The sequence below is a fragment of the Canis lupus genome, chromosome 28, assembly GCF_003254725.2.
Source record: "Canis lupus dingo isolate Sandy chromosome 28, ASM325472v2, whole genome shotgun sequence".
In the NCBI taxonomy this organism is placed as follows: domain Eukaryota; kingdom Metazoa; phylum Chordata; class Mammalia; order Carnivora; family Canidae; genus Canis; species Canis lupus.
Window position 1 is genome coordinate 24,755,032 of NC_064270.1, and position 26,829 is coordinate 24,781,860.

General features: G+C 40.8%; 1 protein-coding gene across 9 annotated transcripts in view; it reads right to left on the minus strand.

Annotated features, from left to right (window-relative positions):
- The window catches only part of LOC112672355 (nebulin related anchoring protein), a 70,005-nt gene extending 44,862 nt beyond the window's left edge, over window positions 1–25,143 (minus strand). Inside the window, exons 1-14 of one of the 9 annotated variants that reach the window (XM_025467266.3) lie at window positions 24,825–25,127; window positions 24,416–24,510; window positions 23,747–23,834; window positions 19,467–19,571; window positions 16,762–16,866; window positions 15,920–16,024; window positions 15,103–15,207; window positions 14,251–14,358; window positions 13,864–13,962; window positions 10,791–10,895; window positions 9,687–9,803; window positions 7,428–7,532; window positions 5,869–5,976; window positions 4,541–4,645 (exon numbers count right to left, since the gene is read on the minus strand). In XM_025467266.3, coding sequence (XP_025323051.3) covers window positions 4,541–4,645; window positions 5,869–5,976; window positions 7,428–7,532; window positions 9,687–9,803; window positions 10,791–10,895; window positions 13,864–13,962; window positions 14,251–14,358; window positions 15,103–15,207; window positions 15,920–16,024; window positions 16,762–16,866; window positions 19,467–19,571; window positions 23,747–23,834; window positions 24,416–24,510; window positions 24,825–24,896 — 1,422 coding nt within the window. In that variant the 5' untranslated portion in view covers window positions 24,897–25,127. Of the gene's footprint in view, window positions 1–4,540; window positions 4,646–5,868; window positions 5,977–7,427; window positions 7,533–9,686; window positions 9,804–10,790; window positions 10,899–13,863; window positions 13,963–14,250; window positions 14,359–15,102; window positions 15,208–15,919; window positions 16,028–16,761; window positions 16,867–19,466; window positions 19,572–23,746; window positions 23,835–24,415; window positions 24,511–24,824 lie in introns of all 9 variants that reach the window. The other 8 variants (XM_049103420.1, XM_049103421.1, XM_049103419.1 and 5 more) reach the window with 8 other exon arrangements.
- Window positions 25,144–26,829: the final 1,686 nt, after the last annotated feature.

Here is a 26,829-nt window from a genome sequence, read left to right on the forward strand (position 1 = left end):
CTCACAACACAGCTGGCGGAAGTGCGGGTTGGCACAGCCACTTTGGGGACCAATATGGCGCTTTGGCACACACGGATACCCGAAGTCTCCACAGTTCTATTCCTAGGTGCGTTCCCAAAGAAAACTCATGCACGAGGTCACTTTATAATAATTCAAGCTGCCTATCTATACTTAATGTACTTTTCTATATATGTTGTAAACCTCAAAAGAAAAGAAGTTTTTTAAAAAGGGAAAGAAAAATGAGAGACAGCAAGTCCCACTGATGCCACAGGCATGTCTGAATGGGAGGCAAGGGCACATCAGTGGCTCTGTTTGAGGACAGTCTTAACATGTCTTCACCCTGTGCACCAGCCCCCACCTGGCCCTCACTTCCACATTTCCAGAGTTCTTGAGAAAGGGGCTTGAAGCTTGGCACTGTCCTGGAAGAAGAAGGGTGGGTGGGTGGGTTTGAAGACAAGGAGGTAAGCCTCCAGCACCCACCAGTGCATGGACTCCCCAGTTTTCCACTATTTCAAGGTACTGGGGGCTCATGGATTTTCTCCTTTGAAAATACAATTTGCCCCTCAGAGACCCAAGGATTATTAGCCATTTGCCCAAGAGAAGATCATCTTATTTTCCTCCAAGCAGGCCTAGGATCCACTGTAGAGAGAATGGGAACGTGAGCAGAGAGGTAAAGGGATATATCTGAAGGCGTGGAGGCAGGTAATAAGGGGGATGGAGAGGGGTGTATATGAGCTGAGGGAGAGCCCCAGAGACCCATACAAGTAGGAGGGGAGCTGGACTGCAGACGAGTGAAGAGAAAGAATGTGAATGGTGGATGACAAACAGCCTCTTCCACAATTTAACCAAAGTTAGCCCTATATCCAGATAAAGGAGGAAAAACAACTCACTCCTAATCCTGACCTTTCCTTCTGCCTCCATGGTCCCCTGTCAATTCATTCATTTGTTCATTCATTCATTCCTTCAACAAGCAGAGGCAGAGCATCTACTCTGTGCAGAGTGAGCAAACTCAGACACAGGGCTGTCCACACAGATATCTCAGCGGGGTCCTTGCTCCCAGGACCCCAAAGTGACCCAGGCACTTGGGATACCTGAGCCCCCCTGCCTACAGGTTCCAGGCTAGGCCCTTCCATCAGCTGTTCTCTGGCTTTGTTCACAGCAATCAGATCACTGAATGTCCACCTCCAGTCTTCATGCTTCTGTGTTATTGCCTGAAGCCCAGGACCCCCCACCCATACAATGGTATCCCATACAATGTGGCAGCTTCTTTAGGGTAAGAACATCACACTCCTTTGCTACATCTCCACTATCTACTGCCATCTCTGCCCAGACCTCCACCTACCACCTCTGGCCATACCCCTCCGGCCACTGACTCTGCCTGCCATAGGGGCTCACGCCTGTGGCCACCACTACACTATCCTACCATTTGCCATCTATCTAGAGTCTATCTGCCAATTCTATCTGCCAGCTGCTACATCTTATTGCTGCCTCCGTGGGTGACAGCCCAGCTCAGGGAGTCTTTGTAGCCCAAAGGTCACAAAGTCAGTGACAGCCAGACAGACCACTCCCTAGGTACAAGTGAAGCACTAGTCTGGGCTCAGCGTTTGGCCTCATTGGTGGGGAAATAGTAAGGAGTCTCAGGGACTGTGGTCAAGGGTAGCATCTGCTACTCAACTCTAGGAGACCGTTCTGGTGAAACAATGTGAAGTCCAGAGTGATCTGATTTTCCACTTACTCCAAAGAAAACAGAAATCCATATTATTATGCCAACTCTTACAATTTTTAAATGCTGACAAACAGTTGAATATTTTTAAAACCCAGTGACCCATGTGAAATAGACCTAAGGGCCATTGTATCCTTCATCTTTTTCTTGTACTCACTCCATTCTTGCCTATCCCAGCATGGCCTAATAATAATCATCATGGCTTAAATACAGCACTTACTCTGTGTCTAGCACTATTTCAAGTGCTTCACACATCTTAATGCATTTAATCCAACCACCCTGTGGGTAGACACTCTGAGGCCCAGAGAACTGAGGTGATTTTCCCCAGGTCACCCAGCTAATGTCAGGATTCAAATTCTAGCACTCCACCTCCCAAGTGGCTCTCAACCTATACACTATAAACCTGGTTTGCCAAAGCTAGTGTGCTTGGAACTATTACTTTCATTATACAGATGAACCAGGGGATCCCCCGTAGCCAGAGCTACCGCTGTTTAGACAGGGAAATATATTCTGGGTACAAACAAATGACTTATAAATTAATTCCTCGAACAGGATCTAGGAAAAATAGAGTGGTCCTGACACCGGACGCAGGGTGTTTTGTTGGATTCAGAGATAAAGAACAGCATCGCTTTGTGCTTTTTTTTCATGGTTCAATGAGAGAAGTGTTTGCACATTCTGAGTTGTGGATATGGTTGGTGTATATAGGAAAAGTAGTAAAGATAAAGTCATTTCAATGTCAACCATTAATGAGATTAGAGTACACTGGCTTCCTGATGCATCAACTGAGAGGGGAAATTATCATCTCATAATAGTCTATTAGAGTTCAGAATTAAGCATGATAAAATGTCATGAAAACTGTATTTTTTAAAAGGCATATTCTTTCCCAATAAGTTTGCATTAAATATGTTGCAGAGCATAATTACTCTCCTCTGCAGGACATAATTAACAGTTTCCATGATTAATCACATCCTTGCAATATCACAGATGTTTGGCCATTGCTTCAATCTACTTTCTGAAGGAACTCTTTGCTGAGGATGGAGTCTCATTTTAATGTTATTAGTGTTGAGAAAATCCATCTGAAGAGAATGCTCTCTAATTAAAGACCATGATTGTTTACTCAATTTCATAGCTATTTGACCACCTTTAGAGCTACCAGACAGAAAGACCAGAAATACTCATGTAATGGATTCCCCCAAACTTCCTGAATATTTAAGTCCCTACATCAGGGGTGGTTGGTTAACTCAAATTCACACAGGAGCCAGGAAGGGAAAGTAAAGGAGAAGAAGATAACACAGAGCAGCTGCCACTCAGTCCCAGCCAGTTGCTACCACACAGGAACTAGGGCTGCCGTTCCCAGAGTTTTAAGATTTTTCTAGAATAGGTGAAAATACGAATTTTTATATAAACTCCCCAAAGCTCCATATGTTGATCCAATTATGTTTTAAACACTATGCGGTCAAACTAAACACCTCTGCAACCTGGTCTTCCAGTTCAGAATTTCTCTCCGCTTCTAATTAATACCTTCTAATCTAGTCTGGTTTAATTCTTCTATCAGATTTGCCCAAGTGAGTAGGCTCTATTTCAGGTGCATAGTTTGATCCACAGCCTTACACAGACAAATGTAATAGCTACTCATATTACACGGGGAGTATAAAGTTGTAGGAATCTCTCTAGTTTGGATTGCCCTCTCAGGCATGATTGATGGAGTTTTAGAAAGGAAATAGCTTAAGTAGTCAAATGTAACCTTGGGTTTCATGAAGGTGAAATGAGTAAGTCAACCCAGCCCAACTTCTTGGGAAAAGAAGAAGCAAAGCTTAGGCTCTTCGTATTCCTTGATTTCCCATCCTTCACTTTACTACATATTTGAAAAGCTCATTTCATTCATTAAACTATCATCTGCCAAAGATTGTCCTTTGTTGTCCTGTAAACCACGTTAAACACTGAGGTGCCCAGCTGAACCCAATTCCACTCTCAGTCTGAGCAAAAGGGAGAGCAAGGTGAATTTACTGAGAGCAAAACCCAAGTCAGTGCTACCAGAGTCATGCTGATCCCAAAACAATGTGAAGGAAAGTTGCATTCAGTAAATGCATGTGGAATTACTTGTTAAATTACTGATTGGTTAGAGATAACCATCACTGACAAATAACTATGATATGAACTCAGTTCTAAACCACCTTAACTACTTTTTAAGAACACAGATGACTTTAATCTTTTTCTTCATGCTTTTCTGTATTTTCTAAATTTCCTGTAACAAACATATATAGTAAAAGTCTTATAATTAGAAAATAGTAAGTTCAATTAATTATAATTACTTCATTGGGATAAGCCAAACTATAAATAAAATCACCACTATAATAATCAAGAAATACATATACTTTCCCAAGTGCTCCTGAGAAAAAAATCAAGTCAATATTACCACTTCCTCTCAACTTACAGCCATTTTATTTTATTTCCTCTGGTCCCTCAACACACTACACCCCAAAACTTTAAATAAAAAAAAAGCTTATCACTGCTATAGAAGAATAACTTTAAATATGTACCAAATGGCAGACATATTCCACCAATTCCTAAAAGGAGAACTTGAACTGTAGGTTATTTTCAAGATAAAATCAGAGTTGTCCCCACCTGACATGGAAAATCTAAGTGTTTCCAAACATGCATGAATGAACTTCCTAGTGGAAGAGTTCCCCTTCTCAATCTCTTCCATGTGTTAGGAACTGTTGTTTCTGGTTTCTTTCCATCTTGCTACTTAAGAATCATTCCACAGGAAGAAGTGACAAGGAATAAAGCAGAAGGTGCAATTGGAATAGGACTTACATCTTTCAAGGGGACAAGTTTCATTGTTGTCTGGTAAGAGGGAGTAAGAGTGGCTGGGTAGTTGTAGTCCACAACATCGTGTTTATAATCAGCCTTGTAGGCAATCTAAAGCAGGAAGGAAAAAAAAATAAGAAAAAAGAAATGAGTCCCCACTTTCTTTTGACCTTGTCTGAATGTCACAGGAAATTCTTAAAAAGTAACCAGAAATAAAATTAATTCAGTTTCATCACCTCCAAGGAAAATTATGTTCACACTTTGCTTTTAATTAATTTGAATTCGTCTTAATTAATCCAAAATTAGTTAACTTCCATCTGTAGCACATTTATTTTATCTTTCTTATTAATTACAGAACCCCTTATAGTTTTTATTAAAAAAGAAGCACTGGCACATGGATAGATGATGAAAGAGTTTCTTGGCCAACCCCCAGAAAACAAATGAAAAGTCAAGAGTCTTCAGAGTATTTAAATTTTTTTCTAAAGGTCAAATTTGACATTCTCAAGCAGAGGAAATTTGACATTTGTATGTTTTACTAATGAAATAGTTTTTTTTTAAAGTGCCCCTTACCTCCAAGATTTACCACTTGGCATTTGCAAACTTGTCAACTGAACTGACAAAGCCAAGGGAAGATTAATAGATTACACGCTATGGGATCTGAACTATTTTGTTATCCTACTACCTTGACCAGTACTTGTCTATAGGAGGAGGTCTTCAATGAACACTACGATTACATAAGTGAACGAACCAAACAACCAATCAACTCCAAATAAATCACAAACACTTTGGAAATTTGAAGAATTTCAAGTAAGAATTATGCTAATCCATTTCTCATTATTTCTCAGAAATGGAATGTTTTTCTCATACTGGATCAGAGATAATATACCTAAGTACTCCTCAAGCCAGAGAAAGCTGAGATAAATAAATTGAAGCTTTTGAACATTTTCAAGGGTTCTACCCAGCTTTGGTTATATAGATTATGTTTAGAAGCTTTTATGGGTCAGTCTTTTTATTTATTTATTTATTTATTTATTTATTTATTTATTTATTTATTTATGATAGACATAGAGAGAGAGAGAGAGGCAGAGACACAGGCAGAGGGAGAAGCAGGCTCCATGCAGGGAGCCCGACGTGGGACTCGATCTGGGGACTCCAGGATCCAAAGGCAGGCGCCAAACTGCTGAGCCACCCAGGGATCACCTGGGTCAGTCTTAATGCCATAGAACACTGACTTTTAAAAAGGAAGGTTAAAAAGAATTGGCTGAATTCTTCATTTCACCTCCCTCCACCCCAACAGGTCCTCAGACCTATAGACCCTTCAGAATGGGACTCACATTGCTTGCCAAGCTTCCAACCTTCATAGCATGGAGAGTCCGTCTGTCCATACCAACTCCTTCATAGTGGCCTCTCATGTGGTTCTGGTAATTTTCTTTATATTTATTCTACATGGAAACACAAAACTTTCAATAAAAGCATTCTCTTCCTAACTTGCTGGAGATCAACTACTCATTTTAATGCATTAAATTGGAAATAGAAATGATAAAATAGAACCTATTTAAGTAGTCAGTGTATTGCTGAATACAAAATAAGGCAAATCATTTTTGAAAAAAACAACTTTCAAGCAAGCTCAAGATGTTGGAGTGAGACAAGCACGTAAGCACATGACCAAACATAGGATCGGGTGAGTACAGACAGCACAAAACAGATCCAATTTTCTTTTTAATATTTTCATTTGTAAATATGGTAGAGTTTTCCCATGTGAAAACCTACCATAAGCATGGAACTCTCCAATGGACAAGACTGACCTTGCCAGCACTGGGTACAAAGCCCCATGCTATGGGCTAGTACAAATCTGCATGCTATTACTTCCATTTCTAATTATTTGAAGAATACAACCTGAGCTTTGCCAAGGTGATTTTTACACCACAAATTGGTGACTACTAAAACCATGTGAAACAATGATGTCATGTCCCAAATGCAGTTTACCAAATGAAGAGAAAACCAAAACAGGATGCCAAGAAGTCATAAATAGGAAAATATGGGTAGCTTCCAATGAAGCTGCATTAAAATCACGTGTCCTGGGAAGCCATTGAGTTTCTAGGCACTGAAAATATTTAACCAAATACTATTACCACGATTCTACTCAGTTCATCTTCACAAGTATTCCATGAGGAGGAAGAATTGATTATCATCCCTATTTTACACATGGACAAAGTGGCTCGGAGGGCTTTAGCAACTTGCCCAAATTTGAACACTTGACTAATTATGGAGCCAGGTCTGTCAGTTCCAAAGCTGGTGCTCTCAACCACTACATTTAGGCAAAATAAATTCCTCCCCGAATCTTACAAAGTCCCTCGTGGTCTTAAATTCTACTATGATATGCAGCTAAGAAGAAACAAAATCACATAGTCTAGTATAGGTCCTTGATGTTCTCAAGGAGACAGCCTCAGAACTTCTCTGAGATTTTCCAAATTAGCAAATGCCATCTGTTCATCTGTAAAACAAGGAAAGAACATCTGGATCCCCAGGTTATACGAGATCAGGCATTAACTAAGAAGCACACAGTCGCATGGCGAGGGGAGGTTGCATGCTCAGCCAGGCTCCCTCACCAGCATTCACCAACCAGGAGCCGGACGCTGCTACACAAGAACACAAGAGGAGAGGTACTGCCATTAAGGACTCAAGGCCAAGTGCGTGGTGGGGAATGTAACAGAATGTAATACTACATGGACTACCCCTGTAGGCAATCTTGATCAAAATTCTAAGGTATTTGTGCTCAGAAGCCATGCTTCTCTGAGACAGACAGATATATTCACATAGACTGTCTCTTAAGAGACCTAGAAATTTAGCTCATAAAAAAGCCCAAACAAATGCTCAGGTGTTAAAAACTCACATCACTGGTGAATTTTGAGATCTTGCTCACGTTCCTGAATTGAGGCGTCTCACAGTAGTTGATACTGTGACCTTTACTACTTTCCAGGTCCTTCTTATATTCCACCTTGGAAACCAAGACACCAGATGCACAATAGAACCAAGCCCAAAGCTACGCTTGAAAAATGTCACCAGGACTTTACATGGATATTTTTAGAAAACTTTCAACCCAACATTGAAAAATACCAGGCATAGGGTACCATAAGTTGACAGCATGTGTTCTCCTTTCAAATAATAAGTCAGTCATCCTTTTGGTTTGGAAAATTAAAGATATATTTCAAGAGAAAATATGGTAAGATTTCATATATCCCCAAAAAAGTGGCAAGATGGGTTTAAGAAATCAGGACAGGAGTTACTCTTGGGGCAAAGTATCTGGAAGATTATGGAGGGTGTGTCTGAGTCACATTCTGTTTCTTGATCTGGGTGCTAGTTACATGGAGGTGTCCACTTGTGGTAATCCCTCGCAGTAGGCACATATGATGTATATACTTTTCCATATGTACACTTCAATAAAATTTAACCAAAAAAGTTACTCTACGAAGGAGTATAATAAATGAGATTCCTCATAGATGCACAGAGTGTCTTCTACTTTCAAATGGGTTGGCTGGTCGAGCTCCCCGGGGTAGCTGGATATAAGATGTAAGGTTATAGTTATTGAATAGGTCCCAAGTCAGCCCAGGTAATTGGAGGAGGCAGCTGAAGCCTGAGTATCACAAATAGAGCAAGACTGGTTTGTCCTACTAGATAAACATGAGCAAAAAGAAATCGAAGTTCTCTTGTGACCTCTTACCAAAAAAAAAAAAAAAAATGTTTTTTAAATACAATTTTTTAATCCTATCATATAAAACATATGGTGGAAACATGCTTTTTAAAGTATGCAAGATGCATATACTGCTCACAACCTGATAAGAAGTGAAAAAAGTATACCAAACTATAAATATAATTGAATTCTGATCTATAAATGTCTTTTTATTCATATATTTATTTATAGTATCTTCATCTAGAAAAAGGCCAAAATGTTAAGTGTTTTTCCTGGATGGGTAAAACTGTACTCTCAGAGATCTGGTTTCACTTCTATCCCTCAAAATCTCTCTGAGCCACAATAAGACACTGTACTTTTCTAGACTATGACAAAGTGAGGACCTAAAGACTGCCAAGGTCCCATCTAGATCTAATGTTCTATGAATCAAGAGCAAAGTTTAGCAACTACTTGACTCTGCTCTTGTAGTGTGAAAGCAGCCAGGGACCATATATAACCAAACATGAGGTGGCTGTGTTCCAATAAAATTTTATTTACAAAATCAGGCTAGGAGTCGGATTTGGTACTCCGGTTGTAGTTTGCTGACCTCTGGCCTAGAGCATTAGAATGATTGGAACATTTGTTTAAAATGCAGATTCCAAGACCTAGGCACCCATCTATTACTTCAAAATACATGAGCCTCCCACTGAGATGAGGATGATGTCCCTCCTGGTGATTCTGAGCAGCCCAGAGTTAGAGGACCACAAATTAAGGAATAGTTTAGGATGGAAGACTGACCTTCAGGGGTTAGGGAAGAAAAATACTTTAGAATACTTGAATGTCTGCTTCTGAATTGCAGATAACCTGTTCGATTATCTTTTAATAGCCCTCATTCTTCCCCATTTTGCAAGAGGTTGTTAACTCAAATGCCTTTGGAGTCCAGAGAGGAAATGCCAGTGAAGAGCTGCTGTGAAATAAAAGGCTTGAGGGCGTGATAAGGATTTGGGAGCTCGAGCCTGTTATTTCCTTGCCAGAGGAATTCAAAAAAATCTGAATCACCGAGTACACCAAACAAAACCCACCATCTGGCGGCCAGTCCAGCCTCTAAGGTAATGGGAATTCATATGAGACACAGAACTTCGGGGAAACCCAATGACAATAATAAGAGAATGAGGGAGGTTCCAGGTGGGAAACACTTTCTGATCTGATTTCCACTCTGCAAGAATGACATACTGTTTCGAAGGTCGGCTAGGACAGGATTCTGCAGCAAAAAAACACTGCCTGAAACTTTTGAGAATTTGCAAAGAAACTTTTGAACCCTTGGAGAAACTGTTTAATTTGTTTGATTCTAGGCTCTCTTGGGAGTGGCTTTTGACTGTGCATCAGTTCCAAGGGAACGGCTAGCCATGGGTAGCTTCTGCGGCATTCTACAGAATTTTTCACACTGGGGTTGCCCCACCCCGGTCCCCTCTATGTACGCACCTCGCTCACAAGCTTGTTCACGCTCTGGGCCCGCTTGAGAACCAAGTTGTCCTGGGCTGGGAGGGAGTGATAATGTGCAGGGCCTTTCATCTTATTGAAGTCCTGCCTGTATTTTATCTGAAAGAAGCACACAAAGAGGGCCCGGAGTTGTGGTTTTCATGCTCCGTGAGAGAAATTACCCCAAAATGACCCTCCATTTAACGTCAACATTTACTTAAGAGAATTTTTTGAAGGAAAAAAAAATCACATGGGTTTTTTTTTTTTTTCCTCCAGGAAATCCATAAACCACTCAGTCCCTTTGGTATCAAAGTTTTACTGGCCCTTTTCATACTTTGTGTACTTTATCCTCTAATTTCTGCATGAAGAAACGTCTCAAAACAATCATTCCAAAAGGTGTAATTCCAAACCCAGTCTGCCCATGGTTTCAACATCTTTTCTCATCTAATCAGCTGAGGGGCAAAGTGAATATTTTACTTCCCTCTCGGGCCAACAAGAGTGCACTATCCTGGGTAAATGGGATGCTAACTGTACGGCACAGAGCAAAGGGGATGGGTAAAGGGGGTGTAAAGCTCATGCGTGGCTTCTAACCATATATAGACCATGTGCAAGTTGGCATCTTAGATCTACACATGCACGTCACTCTACCGAGTTTAATTATAGTCTATCTTTCGAGGACTGCCAGCTGGCCAACCTTCTGCAAATAAAATTTATCCTATCAACTGAGTTATACCAGGTTTGGTAATCACATGACTTGTTTTAACAGCTATCCCCCTAAAGTACTGGGTTTCTAGATGGCTTATTTTGCAAAGACCCTCCTAACCCCAGCTTCTCTGGCTAGACCAGCATCTGCACTGCTTCAACTAACCTAAGGCGACTTCCACAGTTTGTTGGTGTCACTCTCCTTTGAAGCAGATAAATGTGACCAAACAGTTGAACAAAAGAGGTAGATGTCAGAAATTTGGAGAGAAATTGAGGGCTAACGTTTTACTCTGGCTCAGGTCTAAATAAATGGCTCTGTGTGCTAGTTTCAGTAAGTACAGAATTCAAAATCTCATTTCCCCTCTGCTTCTGTGGCTCTGCAGGTCGCCCCAATGCAGTACTTACGTCACTAGCGAGTTCGTTGGCTTTCTTGGCATTCTGATAAGCTGGGGTGATCATGGCGGGGAAGCTGCCTTTTCCTCTGTGCTCCTGATATTCCTCCAAGTAACCCTGCTGGGCCAATAGAAAATTTCTATCAGTGAGGCTCCCCTCCCTGAATGGGTGGGGGATTTGGAAATGATCTCTCCTAGAACCTGATCCTATAGAGGCCCATCCATTGGACGTTCCAGGGATCACTCTGGGAGCAGAACTACAAGGTGGCTAAGACGGTGGATTGTGGGGTCAGCTCTACTTACTGGTGCCTGGCACACAGCACTAAACAAATCATCATCATTTCCATGAGATAAATCCAGACATTCTACAAGTCTCCCAGATCTGTGGACTATAGAGTGCTCATTCCATGTCTGACACCAGGGTGGTCTCTGCCCTCCAGTAATCTCAAATGCTGCCTTTCTCAGGCCCATTGGCAGATCTATGCAGAAAAAAACCATTCACATCCCAGATACTATTTTCCCAGTGATGTAGGCTATTTGCCAGGAAGAAGAGCATTATAATTATTTGAATTTTTGTGTTTGGGGGAAATTTCAAATTGCCTGAAGAGGCTCTAAATGGGACTAAATGTATATTTCAGACTATTATCATCTGAGCCTGTTTCTTCTACCTACTCCCACAAAAGAAAACCTTCTTTCTCGTGGAACTGTCATGATGTCACTAGCATAAACCTTTCCTGGCAGTGGGATATACTTCAAGACCTGTTCAGATGCTACCTTCTGTCTGGGAAACTCCTCCCTCATTCCCAAATCCTGCCCCAGGCAGAATCAGCTGCTTCCTCATCTGTGTTCCCAACCAGTCTGAAACAGCCTTGTGTGCCCCTTTGGGCTCATAACTCCATCCTCTGTCTGGCCTCCTCCAAGGCAAGAGCCTGCTTCACTCCCATACCAGGGCTGGAGTCTGGCACACACATTTTCTTTAATAAAATAGTTGGGTCAAATCAGAAAGTCCAGGCTTCCCTTCTATCCAATAATGACAACTGTTTAGCCAGAGTGGCCCTTTATGTTTGGCTGCCAAAATGTTCTTGGCAGCAATGCAATAAGTAAAAAAAGAAAAAAGAAAGTTAAGCTAAAAAAAATAATAATGAAGGTTCTCAAATTCTTTGGTAATCTCCTTTTACCTCTTCTGCTCAATAATTTGGGGTTGGTATGTAGCTTTACTTTAACTTCTCTGCTCATATATATCTATTTTTATGTTGGATATGTAAATCTTTTTAGTGAGACACTCAATCCTATTGGGGAGTTGACTGGTTACAAACAATAAGTTGATTCCATGATATAGTCTATTAACCTAAAAAATTGTTATTTGTGAAAAAGAAGAATGAATTATTTGGCATTTTAGGTATTACAGATATTTATGGTTTCTCTGAGTGTCTGCTTCTCTCTCACTCCCTCCTACTCATGCCTGGCAGGTCCCGCTAAATCACACAAGGAAATGCCATACAAGGCTCATCCTCTTGACAGCTGCTGGTGGTGCTATCACACAACACCCACTTTGATTCTTAGATTTGTTATTAGCACAGCCGGCCACTTCAGCCAAGATGTCCTAAAAACCAAGAACCAACTATGACACTATAAGGTTATATCTCATGGATGTGTATGGATATGTCTAGACACACTCATGTACTGGCAGATAGCAGTGGTCACATTTGGAACAAAATATTTTTTGCCAAATATAGGAATCAAATATTTTTAAAAGTTGTCTTGAGCCTTCTATACAATATATTTGAAACATTAAAGCCACAAAAGCATAATTTCATTGAGTTTAAAGCACTGAGGCCATTTAATTAATTTACAGAATTTAATAAAATGGACTTTTTCATTTAAAACTAAACATTTTTGCTCAGACAGACATTTGCAAAGGGGTCACAATCCATCTTCATACATACCTCCATCTTACATGAGTGTCTCCCTCGACACTCTTTTAAAGAAAAGAAGTAAGTTGTTTCCTTTCATAAATTAGGTATGTTGAATAAATTATGTATATTGTAGAATCAAGTCACTGATAAAAATTCAATTTTTTAATTATTTTTAAAAAATCAACTAAGAATATACTCTTCCAGTACGCACACTTAGCCTTCCAATATTCTTTACTTACAACTGTGAAAAAATAATGTTCCCTTTCTCTCCTGCACCTACAGAGGGATGTACAAATAAAAATTAGCTTCTAATTATCATCTCAACCTTTTTACCCCATCACTATGTAGTTCATGTGAGAAGTGAAGTTGAGGAAATGATTTGCATTCTCTTGTAAATTGCCTCACCTAGCAACTTAGATAAGATATACACTTTCTAAGAAATGACCCTTGCTACTCAGTGAAGTGCCCAATATTTTTCCAGACATGCATTTGGATCCATTTTGTGCTTATACAGTGATGAGCTAAAATTAGCCAGTCTTAGGCCTTGAGATCATTCGTCATTGAATAGGTGAGAATGCTTTACTCTTGGCAAATCCACCATATTGATAGAGGTTCTTTTAAAAAAAAAAAAAGATTTTTATTTATTTATGCACAAGAGACACACAGAGAGAGAGAGAGAGAGAGAGGCAGAGACACAGGCAGAGGGAGAAGCAGGCTCCATGCAAGGAGCCTGATGTGGGACTCAATCCCGGGTCTCCAGGATTATGCCCTGGGCCGAAGGCAGGCGCTAAACCACTGAGTTACTCAGGGATCCCCAATAGAGGTTCTTTATATTTTAAAAATGATGTGATGTGATGTGATGAGCACTGGCTGTTAATACTTTATGTTGGCAAATTGGATTTAAATAAAATAAAAAGTATTGAAAAAAAGGAAAGGAAAAATGCTTAGAAATTGCTTTTCCACGTGGATGAAGTTGAGCCCCATGTAATTGCCTTTGTTTTCTGACTTGGAAAAATCTACCTTTCATCAATAGGGCAAGATAAACCACAGCCCAACCCCTGATTAAACGGCCATCAGCTGATTAAATGGTCACAGGCTAGTGGGCTACTGACCCACCAAGAACTGATCATTAGAAAGGGCAGTCTCCCAGGGAGTGATTTTATTACATACCTGGCCATATCGGTCCATGCATTCCCTTGTGCCTGCAGCTCCAGCAGCTGGACTAGCCATTCCCTTCATTTCTCTTTGATATTGTTGATGGTACCTCACCTAAATGAAGGGAAAGGACAAACCTGTGAATTTAACCTTCTATGCACAGAAGCCAGGAGAATAAAAAAGAATGTCTTGTGGAATGTTCTGTTTCTGCTTGGGTCCACGGAGTATGTCTTAGACATAAAAGTGCCAGATCAATGTCTTGGTAAAAGCAATTCAAAACTAGGAAGGAAAGTTACTCCCTGGGCCATGGTGCATGCAAAAGCAGACAGGAAGTTGTACTTGCCAAGCCCAGGTAACTTCCTGCTTCCTCCCCTACCACAAATACACTGTCATGGAACTCACATCGCTAGCCAGCTCATTGGCTCTCTTGGCTATCTGATAAGCAGGCGTGATCATAGCAGGGAAACTGCCTTTTCCTCTCTGTTGTTCATAGTCTTCTGTGTATCTCACCTGGAAAATGAAAAAAGAAAATGAATCTCATGCCACAATCACATGATCTACCAGGCCATCTGATGAGAAGCCCTGCCGAGGGCTTGCATTACCTCCTCATATCTCCCTGTCACACCCTCTACGGCACCATCGTTTGCTTATGGCTTGATGGACCATGTGTATCTTCTTTACCTTTTTATTCCCCAAATCCCAGGACAGTGCCTGATACATGGAGATACTGAATGCAGAATTCAACACATACTCATGCAGCATGGGCTAGAAGAAGAAGGCTTCTGCCCTCAAGGAGCCTCCAGTCAAGTCTGGGAGATAAAAGAGGGTTCTCAACCCAAGGCAAGTGGAAGCCACTCATTAAGCTGAACCCAGATTTGCACTTACACTTCCCACTCAGAAGACTAAATTCTTGGTCTTATTATGCTAGAGAAAAACTGGGCTGTGAAAAGGCAAATGGTAGAAATTCCTTAGAAGTGATGTTCTACAATTTCCAGTGACAAGGACTGGATTTTTTCAGATTAATCACATACATCTGATTTGCAACTGATACCATCGAAGTTTTTCTCTCTCAGGAAGAGTTTTCACAAGGTCTGTGCTAGCTGACTTATCTGACTTGACTATCCTTGACCTTAAAAAGTTCTTCCCTGGCTCCCACGGGGGACTGAGAAGCCTCCTACATTCTTCCTCCCTCCACCCTCAAGGAAGGAAGGAAAGGAGAATCTTATAGGCCTCTAAGCCTCCGTTATTTCTTACATCACTTTGAAGCTGTCCCCCTGCCTGGGCCCGTAGCAGCTCAGGGGTATCCGCCACCGTGGTAAACCTGGAGATGCGCTCGTCATGCCCTCTCTTGTATTCCACCTGGTTAAGAGACAGCATAGGGTCAAGGTCATACCCACCAACCTTTGAGAGAACTCTTCTTTACAGCTGTCCTGAAGCTATACCATTGGGCTGGACTCAACACAAGCCAATGGCCAAGTCTTTAGGGCCGGTCTCATAAGCTCCTCTTCAAAAAGCATCAGTGCCACTGTGTTAAGTCCAAGATAATGCCAGGCAGGGCTAACCATTTACAAACATTAACTCACTTCACTTCATAAAAATCGCATGAGGCAGGACCATTCTTTTCCCCATTTTACAAATGAGCAGCTGAGGAATAGAGAAGCTCAGGAATTTGCTTATGGTCACACAGCCAGTAAATGAGAGAACCAGAATTCAAACCCTTGCATTCTGGCTCCAAACTCTGAGCTCTTAGCCAACAGGAATAGCGAAGCTATTCCCCAGGAAGATGTACCACCCACTTAATGAGAATCAGTGTCTCAAATGCTAATGTGACCTCAAGATATTATTTGGTCCAGTCTTTGGCTGAGCTGCCTGGTCTCTCCATTTGTTAGATGTGGTCCAATCAAGGCACAGGAGGTAATACACAGAGAAAACATAAGAGCACAGTTTTCTCCATAATATCACACTAATGATGTCCATAAGCATTCTCTTACAGGTTTTTATCTGAATCCCAGAATTTCATTAGTAACAAAAATTAGCATAATCTATGGTGACTAAGCACTAGGACACTCACTTGGCTGGCCAGCTGGTTAGCTTTCTTGGCTCTTTGATAGGCAGGTGTGATCATGGCTGGAAAGCTCCCTTTGCCCCTCTGTTGTTCATAGTCTTCTGTATACTCCTGCTGGTCAAAACCAATGTCAGCATGAAAAACAATATGACTTCAGCTAAGAACGACTAGACTTGTGAGCATCAACAGAACCAATGCACCTGGATTTATAAGATATTCAGAAAACATTTCAATCACCTGCAGTAAATTTGAAAATGTTATTCCATTGGTAATCTGAGTAACATCTTCAACACTGAAGAAAATCCTACTTCTCAGGTCAAAGAGATTCCCCTTCAATGCTTATATCAAATTGTGGGAAGCCTGACCCAACCCGAGGAATCCAAAGAGAGCACAACCTCTTTGACTCAAAGGCCTATATGATAATGCAAGGAGTCTGAAATGGGCCATCAGGGCTGTTCCCTTCTGGAAGCTCTTGGAAAGACTCCAGTTTTCCACCTTTTCCAGCTTCTAGTGGCTACTTGCATCCCTTACTCTATGGCTCCCAATGGCTTTGACCTCTGCTTCTGTTATCACATCACCTTGTCTCTGACTCAGACCCTCTTGCCTCCTTATAAGGACCCTTGTGATTACATCTGTCCACCTTAATAGTCCAGGGTAATATTCCTATCTCAATATCCTTACCTTAATCACAGTTGCAAAATCCCCTTGGCCAGGTAATGTAACAGATATACAGTTCTGGAGATTGGGACATGGTAATCTTTGGGGGAAGGGCCAGTAGTCTGTTTACCACAATTTTAAGATAAAGAAACATTCAAACTAATTGCTAGAATAATTTCTAGGGCTCTTACCTCACCAAGAGACTTTCGGGTTTCAACCATCCTTACGATTTCGGGGTCTGGCATAGCTCCTGGGCACCAAGCATTCCCTTCCCCATATCCATTCCAATAGGCTCTCTGTAAAGGAAACACACAAACGCATAAACACATACCCTGCACATTTGGTTGGTAAGACCTACTCCACCCTCCTAGCAATGTTCACATACACCGTCAGCATAAGAGAAATTCTCTAAAAACTATAAACTCCTACTGGCATATGGTGGGTCTCAGCTAACTAAAATGTTCAATTTCTTCACCTAGGAAATAATCTAATTCCTAAAAAGTTGAACTTTCTGAGATTCATGTATATTCTAGAAGGGTTCCAAATGTAACTTAACACTTCTTTGCTCATCACTGTACCTAGATTGATCAGTGGAGAGTTTTATGGATGGACAATGTGAGATTAACCAGCATTATTCAGACACACTGCAAAAACCTACTTGTCATGTGCCTTATATTGGGATAAGCAATTAACATTAAAAGAAAAGCCCCCCAAAAGGAAGACGGTTCCTTATTTAATAAAACTGTGGCCTATATAAAGAGATAAAACCGACATACAAAACAAGTAGTAATTAGAAAATGTTTGTGTGCTTAAGTGTAGTGTATTGACGATAAACACAAGGTTTTAAGAAGTAATCTATATGTGATGGCTCCATTCTGGATAGGAAGATGGAATCTGAGCTGGACCTCCAAGGCTGAGGTCAGATTGACAGGGGCAAAAGGAAAAAAAAAGGACATTCATTCTAGAAGGTCAGTTCCATGAAGGCAGGGATTTTCATTGGTTTTATTCACTAATGTATTCTAACAGCTTGGAACAACACCTGTACATAATTGGCTCAATAAGTATTCATTGAATAAATTCCAGGAGTGGGGACTACCATGAATAAAAACACGAAGGCAATGATAGGCTTCATGTAAAAGACCATGAAGACATGGGTTTGACTAGAAACTAGGGATAGAGATAAGAAGCCAATTGGGCTGAAGGTGGGGCAAATTGGAAAGGTTGCGTAGAACCACACTCTTAAGATCTAGAAAGACAGATAATTGGTATGTGAAATTATGCTCAACCATACTAGCAATCAGGGAAATTTACTTAAAAAAAACATAGAAATTGTCAAAAACTTTTATCTGGTAATATCAAGTACTGGTGAGAACGTGGAGGAATAAGTAGTCCCATCCTCTGCCCATAGGTATATCAAATGCACAGCCATTTCAGAGAGCAATTTGACAGTGGCCATAGAAATTAAAAACGCATGCACTCTTTGACATAGAAACCTTGTTTCTCATTATCTATTCTAGAGAAACACTTGTGTCCAAGAGAGGTCACACACAAGGGTATCCATAGCAACTTTGTAATAGGAAAAATTTTGGAAAGAACCCTGCCCATCCACAGAAGAGCATGATGCATCCATTCTTAATGGTTGCACTCATGATACACCCATCCACAATAACTTAAAAGGAGGTCGACACAGAAATATCTCCAAGTGGGCAGCCCAGGTGGCTCAGCGGTTTAGCGCCGCCTTCAGCCCAGGACGTGATTCTGGAGTCTCAGGATCGAGTCCCATGTCGGGCTCCCTGCATGGAGCCTGCTTCTCCCTCTGCCTGTGTCTCTGCTTCTCTCTCTCTCTCGAATAAATAAAATCTTAAAAAAAGAAGTATCTCCAAGATATTTGTTGATTGAAAAATACAAGTTGCAAAACAAGGTATGTTGTTTCATGGGAAAAATTACACATCCCAATAGAAATATACATATATAATTTTTAATGAAAGTAATAGCTAGTATTTACTGTGCCTACCATTGTTCTAAGGTCTTTACATTTATATACTCTTTTAAACTTCTCAATGGTTCTGTATGTCAGGAACTGTCAGAAGTTCAGTTTACAGATGAGAAAGCCAAAGAAAAGAATGGTTATATAATTTCATCAAAGGTCCCTCAGCAAGTGGCAGTGGCCATATCCAAATGGAAGTACTAAGAAATGAATTACATAGATCTATATTTGTAAATGAGTAAAGTTTGGAAGAATACCCATGAGACTGAAAATAACAGGCACCCCCGCAGAAGGACTGATTGGAGATGATGCACAGGGGGTTAGCTTTGTACTTTGGATTTTTTTTATGATGAGGAAAATCCAAGTATTATGTGTATAATTGAAAGCAAATGGCTGAGGAATTTTGAAATGATGAGCCTCTCCATAGTGAGCATAAATTCTCAGGTGGTAGGAAGAGTAAGTCAGGGCCATCCAGGAAGCTGTGTGTGGCCAACATCACTCAACAGGCTAGACAGAGGCAAAGCCAGAAGAGAGAAGGCCATCTTGGGAGGCCCCCATGAAGGTCCAGGCAGGAGATGATGTGGATCAGAGCAAGGGGGGAGAAATGCAGGGGCAGAGGCAGAGGGAGAAAGGGCAGCCATGGTCTCCAGCCTGGGTGGTTCGCTCCCAGGGCCAGAAACCCAGTAGTTGAAAGGGACAAACTGACTAGTGAGTTTGGACTGGAAGCAGATGTGGTAGAGATGACCCCACACCATGCTGATGGATGTCTTCTGTGGACAGCTGGAACCACAGACTGGGTGAATCAAAGCCTAATCAATTCCTCTAGAAGTAATAACAACAATGTGTCTCACTTGCAAAGTGTGGCCTTCTTTTCCTTTTGTCCAAACCCATTCACACCACTTCTCTCACCTCGTTCATCAGGGGCTGCCTGTTAGGTGCAGCTGTCCCATCCCTGGATTTCATGTCCCAGTGAAAAACTGATTTAAACCGTTCGCCCTCATCTTGCTCATCAATCTGCATGATGGAGACATGGTCAGGAAAGTTTCCGTCAGTGAAGAGAAAGAAAATAAATAACATATAGTTAAATTGGAGGGATTTTTCTGAATCTCAGTGGCAAAGCTTCTTAAGTGCACAATGACACACACTGGGTTGTCAGTCTCACTGTGGCTCTTCCTGTTCCCCCAGCCAGGTGACACGTACAGAGCACCTGTGGTGTGCAAAACTCCATTCAGCAGTACAATTAAAAAAACTGAAGGTCTTGATGAACTTATCACACAACACCCAGTAGGCAGGTTAGAGTAACCTCAGAAAATGCTGCCTTTTAGAGTAATGATTCTTAACGTTAGTGCAACAATCACCCCAGGAGCTTGTTAAAATGTTGGCTCCCCAAATTCATGTACATATTCTCCTATGCTTTATAATTTTACCTTTAATATCTTGACCTGGAATACATGTGTGAGTTTTTTGTGTATAGGTGTGAAGTAGGCGTCAAAGTTCATTTTCTTCCATACAAATATCCAATCACTCCAGCACTGCTTTATTGAAAGATAGTCCCTGCTACGCTGAATTGCACTGGCAAATCTGTCATAATTCAAGTGACCACATATGTGCAGCTTTCTTTCTGGACCTTGAATTGTATCCCACTAGTCTGTCTATTCTTATGCAAAACTATACTAAGTTAATGACTATTACTTTTGTGGTAAATCTTGAAATCTCGTAACTGAAGTCCTTCAATTGTGTTCTTCAGAATTTCTTGGCTATTCTAGAATCTTTGTGTGCCCACATCAATGTTAGACTCCATTTGTCAATCTCTACAAAAAACACCAGGATTTCGACTGGAATTATGTTGAATGTGTAGATCAGTTTGGGCAGAACTGATATCACAATGGTAACTTCAGAGTCTTGGGATGGGCAAAGAGCTCATAAAGACAACATAAAAAGGGCCAACCATAAAAGAAATCAAAAGGTCTTAGGTCCAAATCCAGATGTCATAATTTATGAGGTCTAAAATGGTGCCAGAAACCTGCAATTTTAATAAGCTGAAGCTTGAATCATTAATTCTATAGATGAAGAAAGAAACTGAAGGAAAAGAAGTGACCTTACTAAAATTATTCAATGGGTAATCAGAGCCAGGTTTAGAATCTAGGAATTCTATTTCCACATGAAGGGTACTTTCTCTCATTGAATTTCTAGGCTTGCTACTTTGCTTGCTGCAATATATGTATTTTTAAATACAGAAATTGAGAGTGCTTTATCTGCTTCTGCTTCTTCCCCTGGATTTTGAGAAATTACTGCAAACATTACATAGACTAAAGGCAGGATTTCTGGTTGACAGCACTACTGATATTTGGGCTGGTTAACTCTTTCTCACAAGTCCCGTCTTGTGCACTGCAGGATGTTTAGCAGCATAGCTGGTCCTTACCCGTCAGATGCCAATAGTACCCCTCTTGCCAACTGTGACATTCTAAAAGTCCCCAGGCATCACAAATGCCCCCTGAGGGGTAAAATTGCCCTCCTCGAGAGCCATTGACTTTAGGAATCAGAATTGCGTGACCAAAATAGATAGAAAGCCTTATTTGCTGTCCTCCACCCACAGGACAAATCCATCACCGGGGAGTGTCTGCCTCTCCAGAGACTTTTCATAAGATTCCAGATTATTCTGAGGAAGGAGGAAAAGGAAATAAGCCACAAGTGTCACTAGTGGGGTAAGAAAGAAGCATTAAGAGCTAAAGTCCCTTCTCTGAATAAAAGAGAATCTAAATGTTTTATTCTTCTAAAAATTCCATTCACACCTGCCAAACAAGAAATTTTGTCTTACACATTATTTATTATTTTTAAAAGGGACATCTAGGAAACACAAAAAAATGTCAATTGTTTCAAATGCCAACTCAAATTCTTTACTTTCCTCCTTCATCACCATCACTGAAGCAGCCCTTTTGTTCTTTCTTTTAGTACATACATAACGAATTTGTTTATACTCAATTGGCAAAGTCTCTCAGAGAAGATGGGAGAGAGGGTAAGAAAGTAATCCATCCCCCTTCCTAATGTGGCTATGAGATCTGGGGCCTGGAAGGGACATGGCTCTCCATTTGAAATTTTTCCTGGTGGGGAAGGAGGAGGAAGTGACCTCAACAGCCTTTTTTTTTGGCATAACACACATATGCAGACACACACACACAAATAGGCATGTATACACATAGGCACACCATGTACACACAAATATACAGAGAGACGTACACACATACACACGCACACAGAGCACATGCATATACATATGCACACGCATGCCTGTATGCGCACATATGTATATATACACATCATGTACACACATGCATATGCCCACGCACACCTATTCACACCTATACGCACACATACATACACTCCCCAGAGGCACACATACATATTTATACGCATACACATAGATTCGCACAGATGCAAACAAATGCACACACGCAGGCATCCCGGGAAGTTCACATCACTGTCTGTGGCTAGAGACAGAACCAGCAAAAATCTCACTCCAGATTGGGCCTGTCACATACAGTGAAAAGAAAATGAATCCACTACCATCTCAAAGAAAGGAAATATTGTGTGACCTGTTGTATGATTGTGAGGGAGGGACATGCCAGTTTAGAGCTAGTGCAGTGTGGAGAAGTAAGATACTAGGGATCTTTTTGTAGAGAGTGTAATATATACAAACAGCACTCTGCCATATAAGTACTTCTTGTGTTTAATCTGTCAAACTCTGGCTGTACAACTCTAGAAATATCTGGATTTTTGTAAACATAAACAAGTGCTTATCTCCTGGACAGTTTGCCACCTTCTACATACATAGAAGTAGGCCATTGGAGGAGTTCAGGCTGTGGGTTCTAGAGTTGGAGAGATCTAGATTTGTACCCACCCAAGTAGCTGGGCAAAACTAGGCAAGTTATTTAACTTCTCTGAGCCTCAGCCTTCCCAACTGTAAGATGGTAATATTTTAGAGGATTCTTGTGAAGAAAAAATGAGATAAGATAGTGAAAGAGCCCAGCAGAATGTTTGGCGCTCTGTTCAAGTAAGAGCTACACTCAGTATTTATTTGCAGTTTCGTGTAGCTGCCCTTAGACTTCAAGAAATGAAACCAAGATCCTAAAAGAACAAACCCTCTCAGTAACCTAGGATTGCTTGTGAATTCTTAAGGTTTGCGAATCCTTAGGAATCAATGATGTGTGAGTAACTCTGCACCTCAGGCTCGTCACCAGCAGAATGGGATCATAACATTACTTACCCTACTAGATAGTAATGTGTATTAAGTAAATTAAACGACTGTACAGTGCATGTTGCATAAGCATGTTTAAAAATAATAAGCTCACAATCAGTCCAGGGCTCTCAGCAAATTAAGCTAACTTGGCAGGGGGCGTTGGGTAGGCTCGATCTAACACACATTTTCCTGAGGAGACGGGTGGCCTGGGCAGGCAGGAGAGGCAGTCTGAGGTGAGGTGACGTGAGGAGGGCAGATCACTGACAGCCTTCCACCTCCTGTGCAATTTTCTAATTTTAGAAAGCTTCTAGATGCATCTCACAGAGCAACTTCGTGGGGCAAGGGGGAAAGAAGTTAAATGAGTCATCACTTCAATAAATGCAGGCATCTAAGTGGTAGCTAGCTATTTGACAAAACCCCATTGTTGGTTTCTCAGAAGAGGTTGGTTGATCAACACGGCTTTCTTGTCTATCCAAACACCACTTCTGAATCAAAATATCTTTGACCTACCCCTACCCCCAGGAGAAAGAGAGGCTGCTAGTGATCATAAAAACTTCTGAATTCAGAGAGATTGAAGAGTGTGAAACTAGAGGTTTTTCATTTTCTATACCAAAATAATCATGGGAGAAAGCAAGGAAAGGCTCTTATAATATTTTCCAGCTATGTAAACTTTGTTTTACATTATTAGGCACCTAATGTATACAGGCCTATCGGGTAAACCGTCACCAGTGTGAACAGAGCTGGTAGGCAGAGATTACAAACACATCAGATATTCAAGCTAGATTATCAGATTATCTTGGGTATTGGGCCTCTACTGCGGTAGGACAAATAGCAATATTTGTTACTTAAAAGCACTTTGCACTTGAAATGAGCAGGTTCAATTTGGACATAGACACTGAGCTAATAAACTTTCTTTAAAGGCTATTTTGAAATTCAAAATTAAGTCACTTACCCCATGGATGGTTTCTGGAGACTTCCTCACATTTAGATTTAAGGGAGTATGATAGACACTTGTGAAAGTGTTGTTCTTGGGGTTGTGGCTAGAAAAAAAAAATAGATATAAACCGAAATTCAAAATGCATTTTACCCAAGATGATTGATTATTCCTAAAGGTATGGTTATTTTTTAATTGATAAATATAAAACTTAATAATTAAGTTTACTATTTTCCAGGCAATGTCTTAAAGGGAAAAAAGGAAATCAAAGAAATTAAAAGCTAACTTTAACTAGAAATGGTCACTGAAATACTTTCTGAAAAAAAAACTTGAAAAGGATTCTGGAATTTTTTAAAAGAAAAAAGTTCTATAGGCATATCTGCAGCAATTACAGTGTTCTGCACGGTATTTAATAATTTAACATGGGGTTATAATGGATTTGACTTTTTACCTAAAAGAAATTTGAAATTTTCAAAAAAAAAAAAAAGAAATTTGAAATTTTCAACTTTCTGTCCTTTGCATAAAATCCTGCCTTAGACCTCATCAATGATTTTATGTAAATGACAACTTTGAGGAAGATATTTCTTGGCTTTAACTCTGGGCTGTGTGATTTGAAGTTCTGGTTGGCTACCTGTTAAAAAATAAACAAAACCCAAGAGGTGGTGGGGCAGGATACCAAACACTTACGCGTGACAGTACGGCTTTTTCTGGTGACTCACGAAGTTATTAACCGATAGCATCATCTTGCAAACTTCGCAGTGAAAACATGCTTTATGCCATATCTAGAAATCATATAGAAAAGATGTAGCAAAATTGCCTTTTTTTCCAGACTCTGGATTCTTATACATTTCCAGGTAAAAATGGATCCTTAGAGGTAAAATGGTGATAAACACACCCACACACAAGTACAATATGTTAAATGAATAACCTTTTTTTCAAGGTGACATAGAAGATAGAGATAGGAATGGGTAGAAATGAGGAAAAATGATAAATACATCTTTTTTAGATGGTTCAAGAAGCCCCACATGTCCATATGTGAGAAGATAAATCTCCCATATTGGTTATTATTTCCAAAGGCCAAGAAATGTCTACTGACCTGATCTAGACAGCTGATCTTCTCGGCAGGATAAACTCCATACCCACACCTAGAGCAAGCCTGGACATTCATCTTGACGTCCAAAGAGAGAAGACAAAGATAGGCAACAGGCAAGAAATCCAAAGAAGTCTCAGGCTAGTTGTGCAAGTCTCCAAAATCCTGACCACTGTTAAATCCTTGTGAGCACCTTGATCATTCAAAATCCAACTTCCACTTTCCTTTACTGACCTTCTAGTTTGAAGTCAGCAGCTGGATGGTTTTTAAAGCTGCCACTTACTCAAGGGGCTATTTTGGCCACTCACTCAGCACGCATGCGTCTGGGAAATTAGGTGGAGGTATTTCTAGCTGACATGCTTCTCTAAATAGAAAAATGAACTCACAACAGCATCATGTTTATGTGGGTGACCAAATCCTCGTGTATGACTAGGCAGCGTGTAGTAGTTTAACACGAACTGTGATCATAACCCAAGAAAAGAATACAAAGAGATAGGCCACACACTCATCCAACGATGAAATTAGAAAAGCTTGCTCTGTGAGGCCCATGACTAAAGCAGAAAGGCCAGCTCCCCAAAAATGTAAGGAATAAGACAGGATTGGTTCAATCCATGGGAAGGGCAAATACCATTTTTGAAATTTTGGCTTTATCTATTAAAATGTTTACCATATGGGGCACCTGGATGGCTCAGTCGGTGGAACGTCCAATTTTTGGTTTTAGCTCAGGCCATGATCTCAGGGTCCTGAGATCAAGCCTCGTGTTGAGCTCCACACTAGGTGGAGAGTCTGCTTGAAGACTCTCTCTCTCTGTCCCTCTTCCTGCTTTCATCCTTGCTCTCTCTTTCCCTATCTCAAATAAGTAATCCTTTTTTTTTTAAGATTTTATTTATTTATTCAGGAGAGACACAGAGAGAAAGAGAGGCAGAGACACAGGCAGAGGGAGAAGCAGGCTCCATGCAGGGAACCCGACATGGGACTCAATCCTAGGTCTCCAGGATCAGGCCCTGGGCTGAAGGCGGCACTAAACCGCTGAGCCACCTGGGCTGCCCTCAAATAAGTAATCTTTAAAAAAAAAAAAGAACAATTTAAAAAATGTTTACAACAGTGAGGGTAAAAACTGATTAAGATATTCATTTGATTTTAGCTTCTACTAGAATGCAAAGATAAGCACACACTAGGGGGCTCCTGGGGGGTTCAGTGGTTAGGCATCTGCCTTTGGCTCAGGTAGTGATCCCGGGTCCTGGGATCGAGTCCTACATTGGGCTTCTTGCAGGGAGCCTGCTTCTCCCTCTGTCTATGTTTATGCCTCTCTCTCTGTGTCTCTCATGGATTAATAAATAAAATCTTAAAAAAAAAAAAGGCAAGCACACTCTAGAACTCTGTGTTTTGGCCTCTATGTTATCCTGGTCTTTCCAAGGTCTGTCTGTTTATTCTCTTGTCTCCCAGGCCTGCGGTGGGGCAGCTTAAAGACAAACCCTCTCTTCCTGGCATCATGAAGCCCCTCCATTGCCTTCAGTATCCACTATGTGTCACCTTAACCAGACCTTCTAGAAACAGCTTACAAAAGACAGCACCTCACCTATTGCAATCCCTCAGCTCACTACTTCCTATGACCCTTACTCTGCTTTATGTTCTTAATTGCAGTTAGCTACCACCTGACATGTTGAAGGTTAGAATCTCTCCTTTTTAAAATTATCTGTCTCCTCTATCAAAATATAAATTCCATCAAAATGGGATCCCGGTCCTTGTCATTTCTATCTCTAGTACTTACAACAAGGCCTGACACAGAAAAGATGCTCAGTAAGTACTTACTGAATCAATGAAACAAATGTAATACTCTAACCAAAATGCCTACAGAGGCCAGAGGTGAAGTCACAGGTCATGGTAGGTACCTTCCGAAATGGGCAGGCAACACCCCATCTGATGCACAACCACTCTTCAGTCCCAGCCAACTTATCATGAGGGAATCAGTACCCAGAGCTGCCAAATACTGTGACTTTTCCAGAAAAGC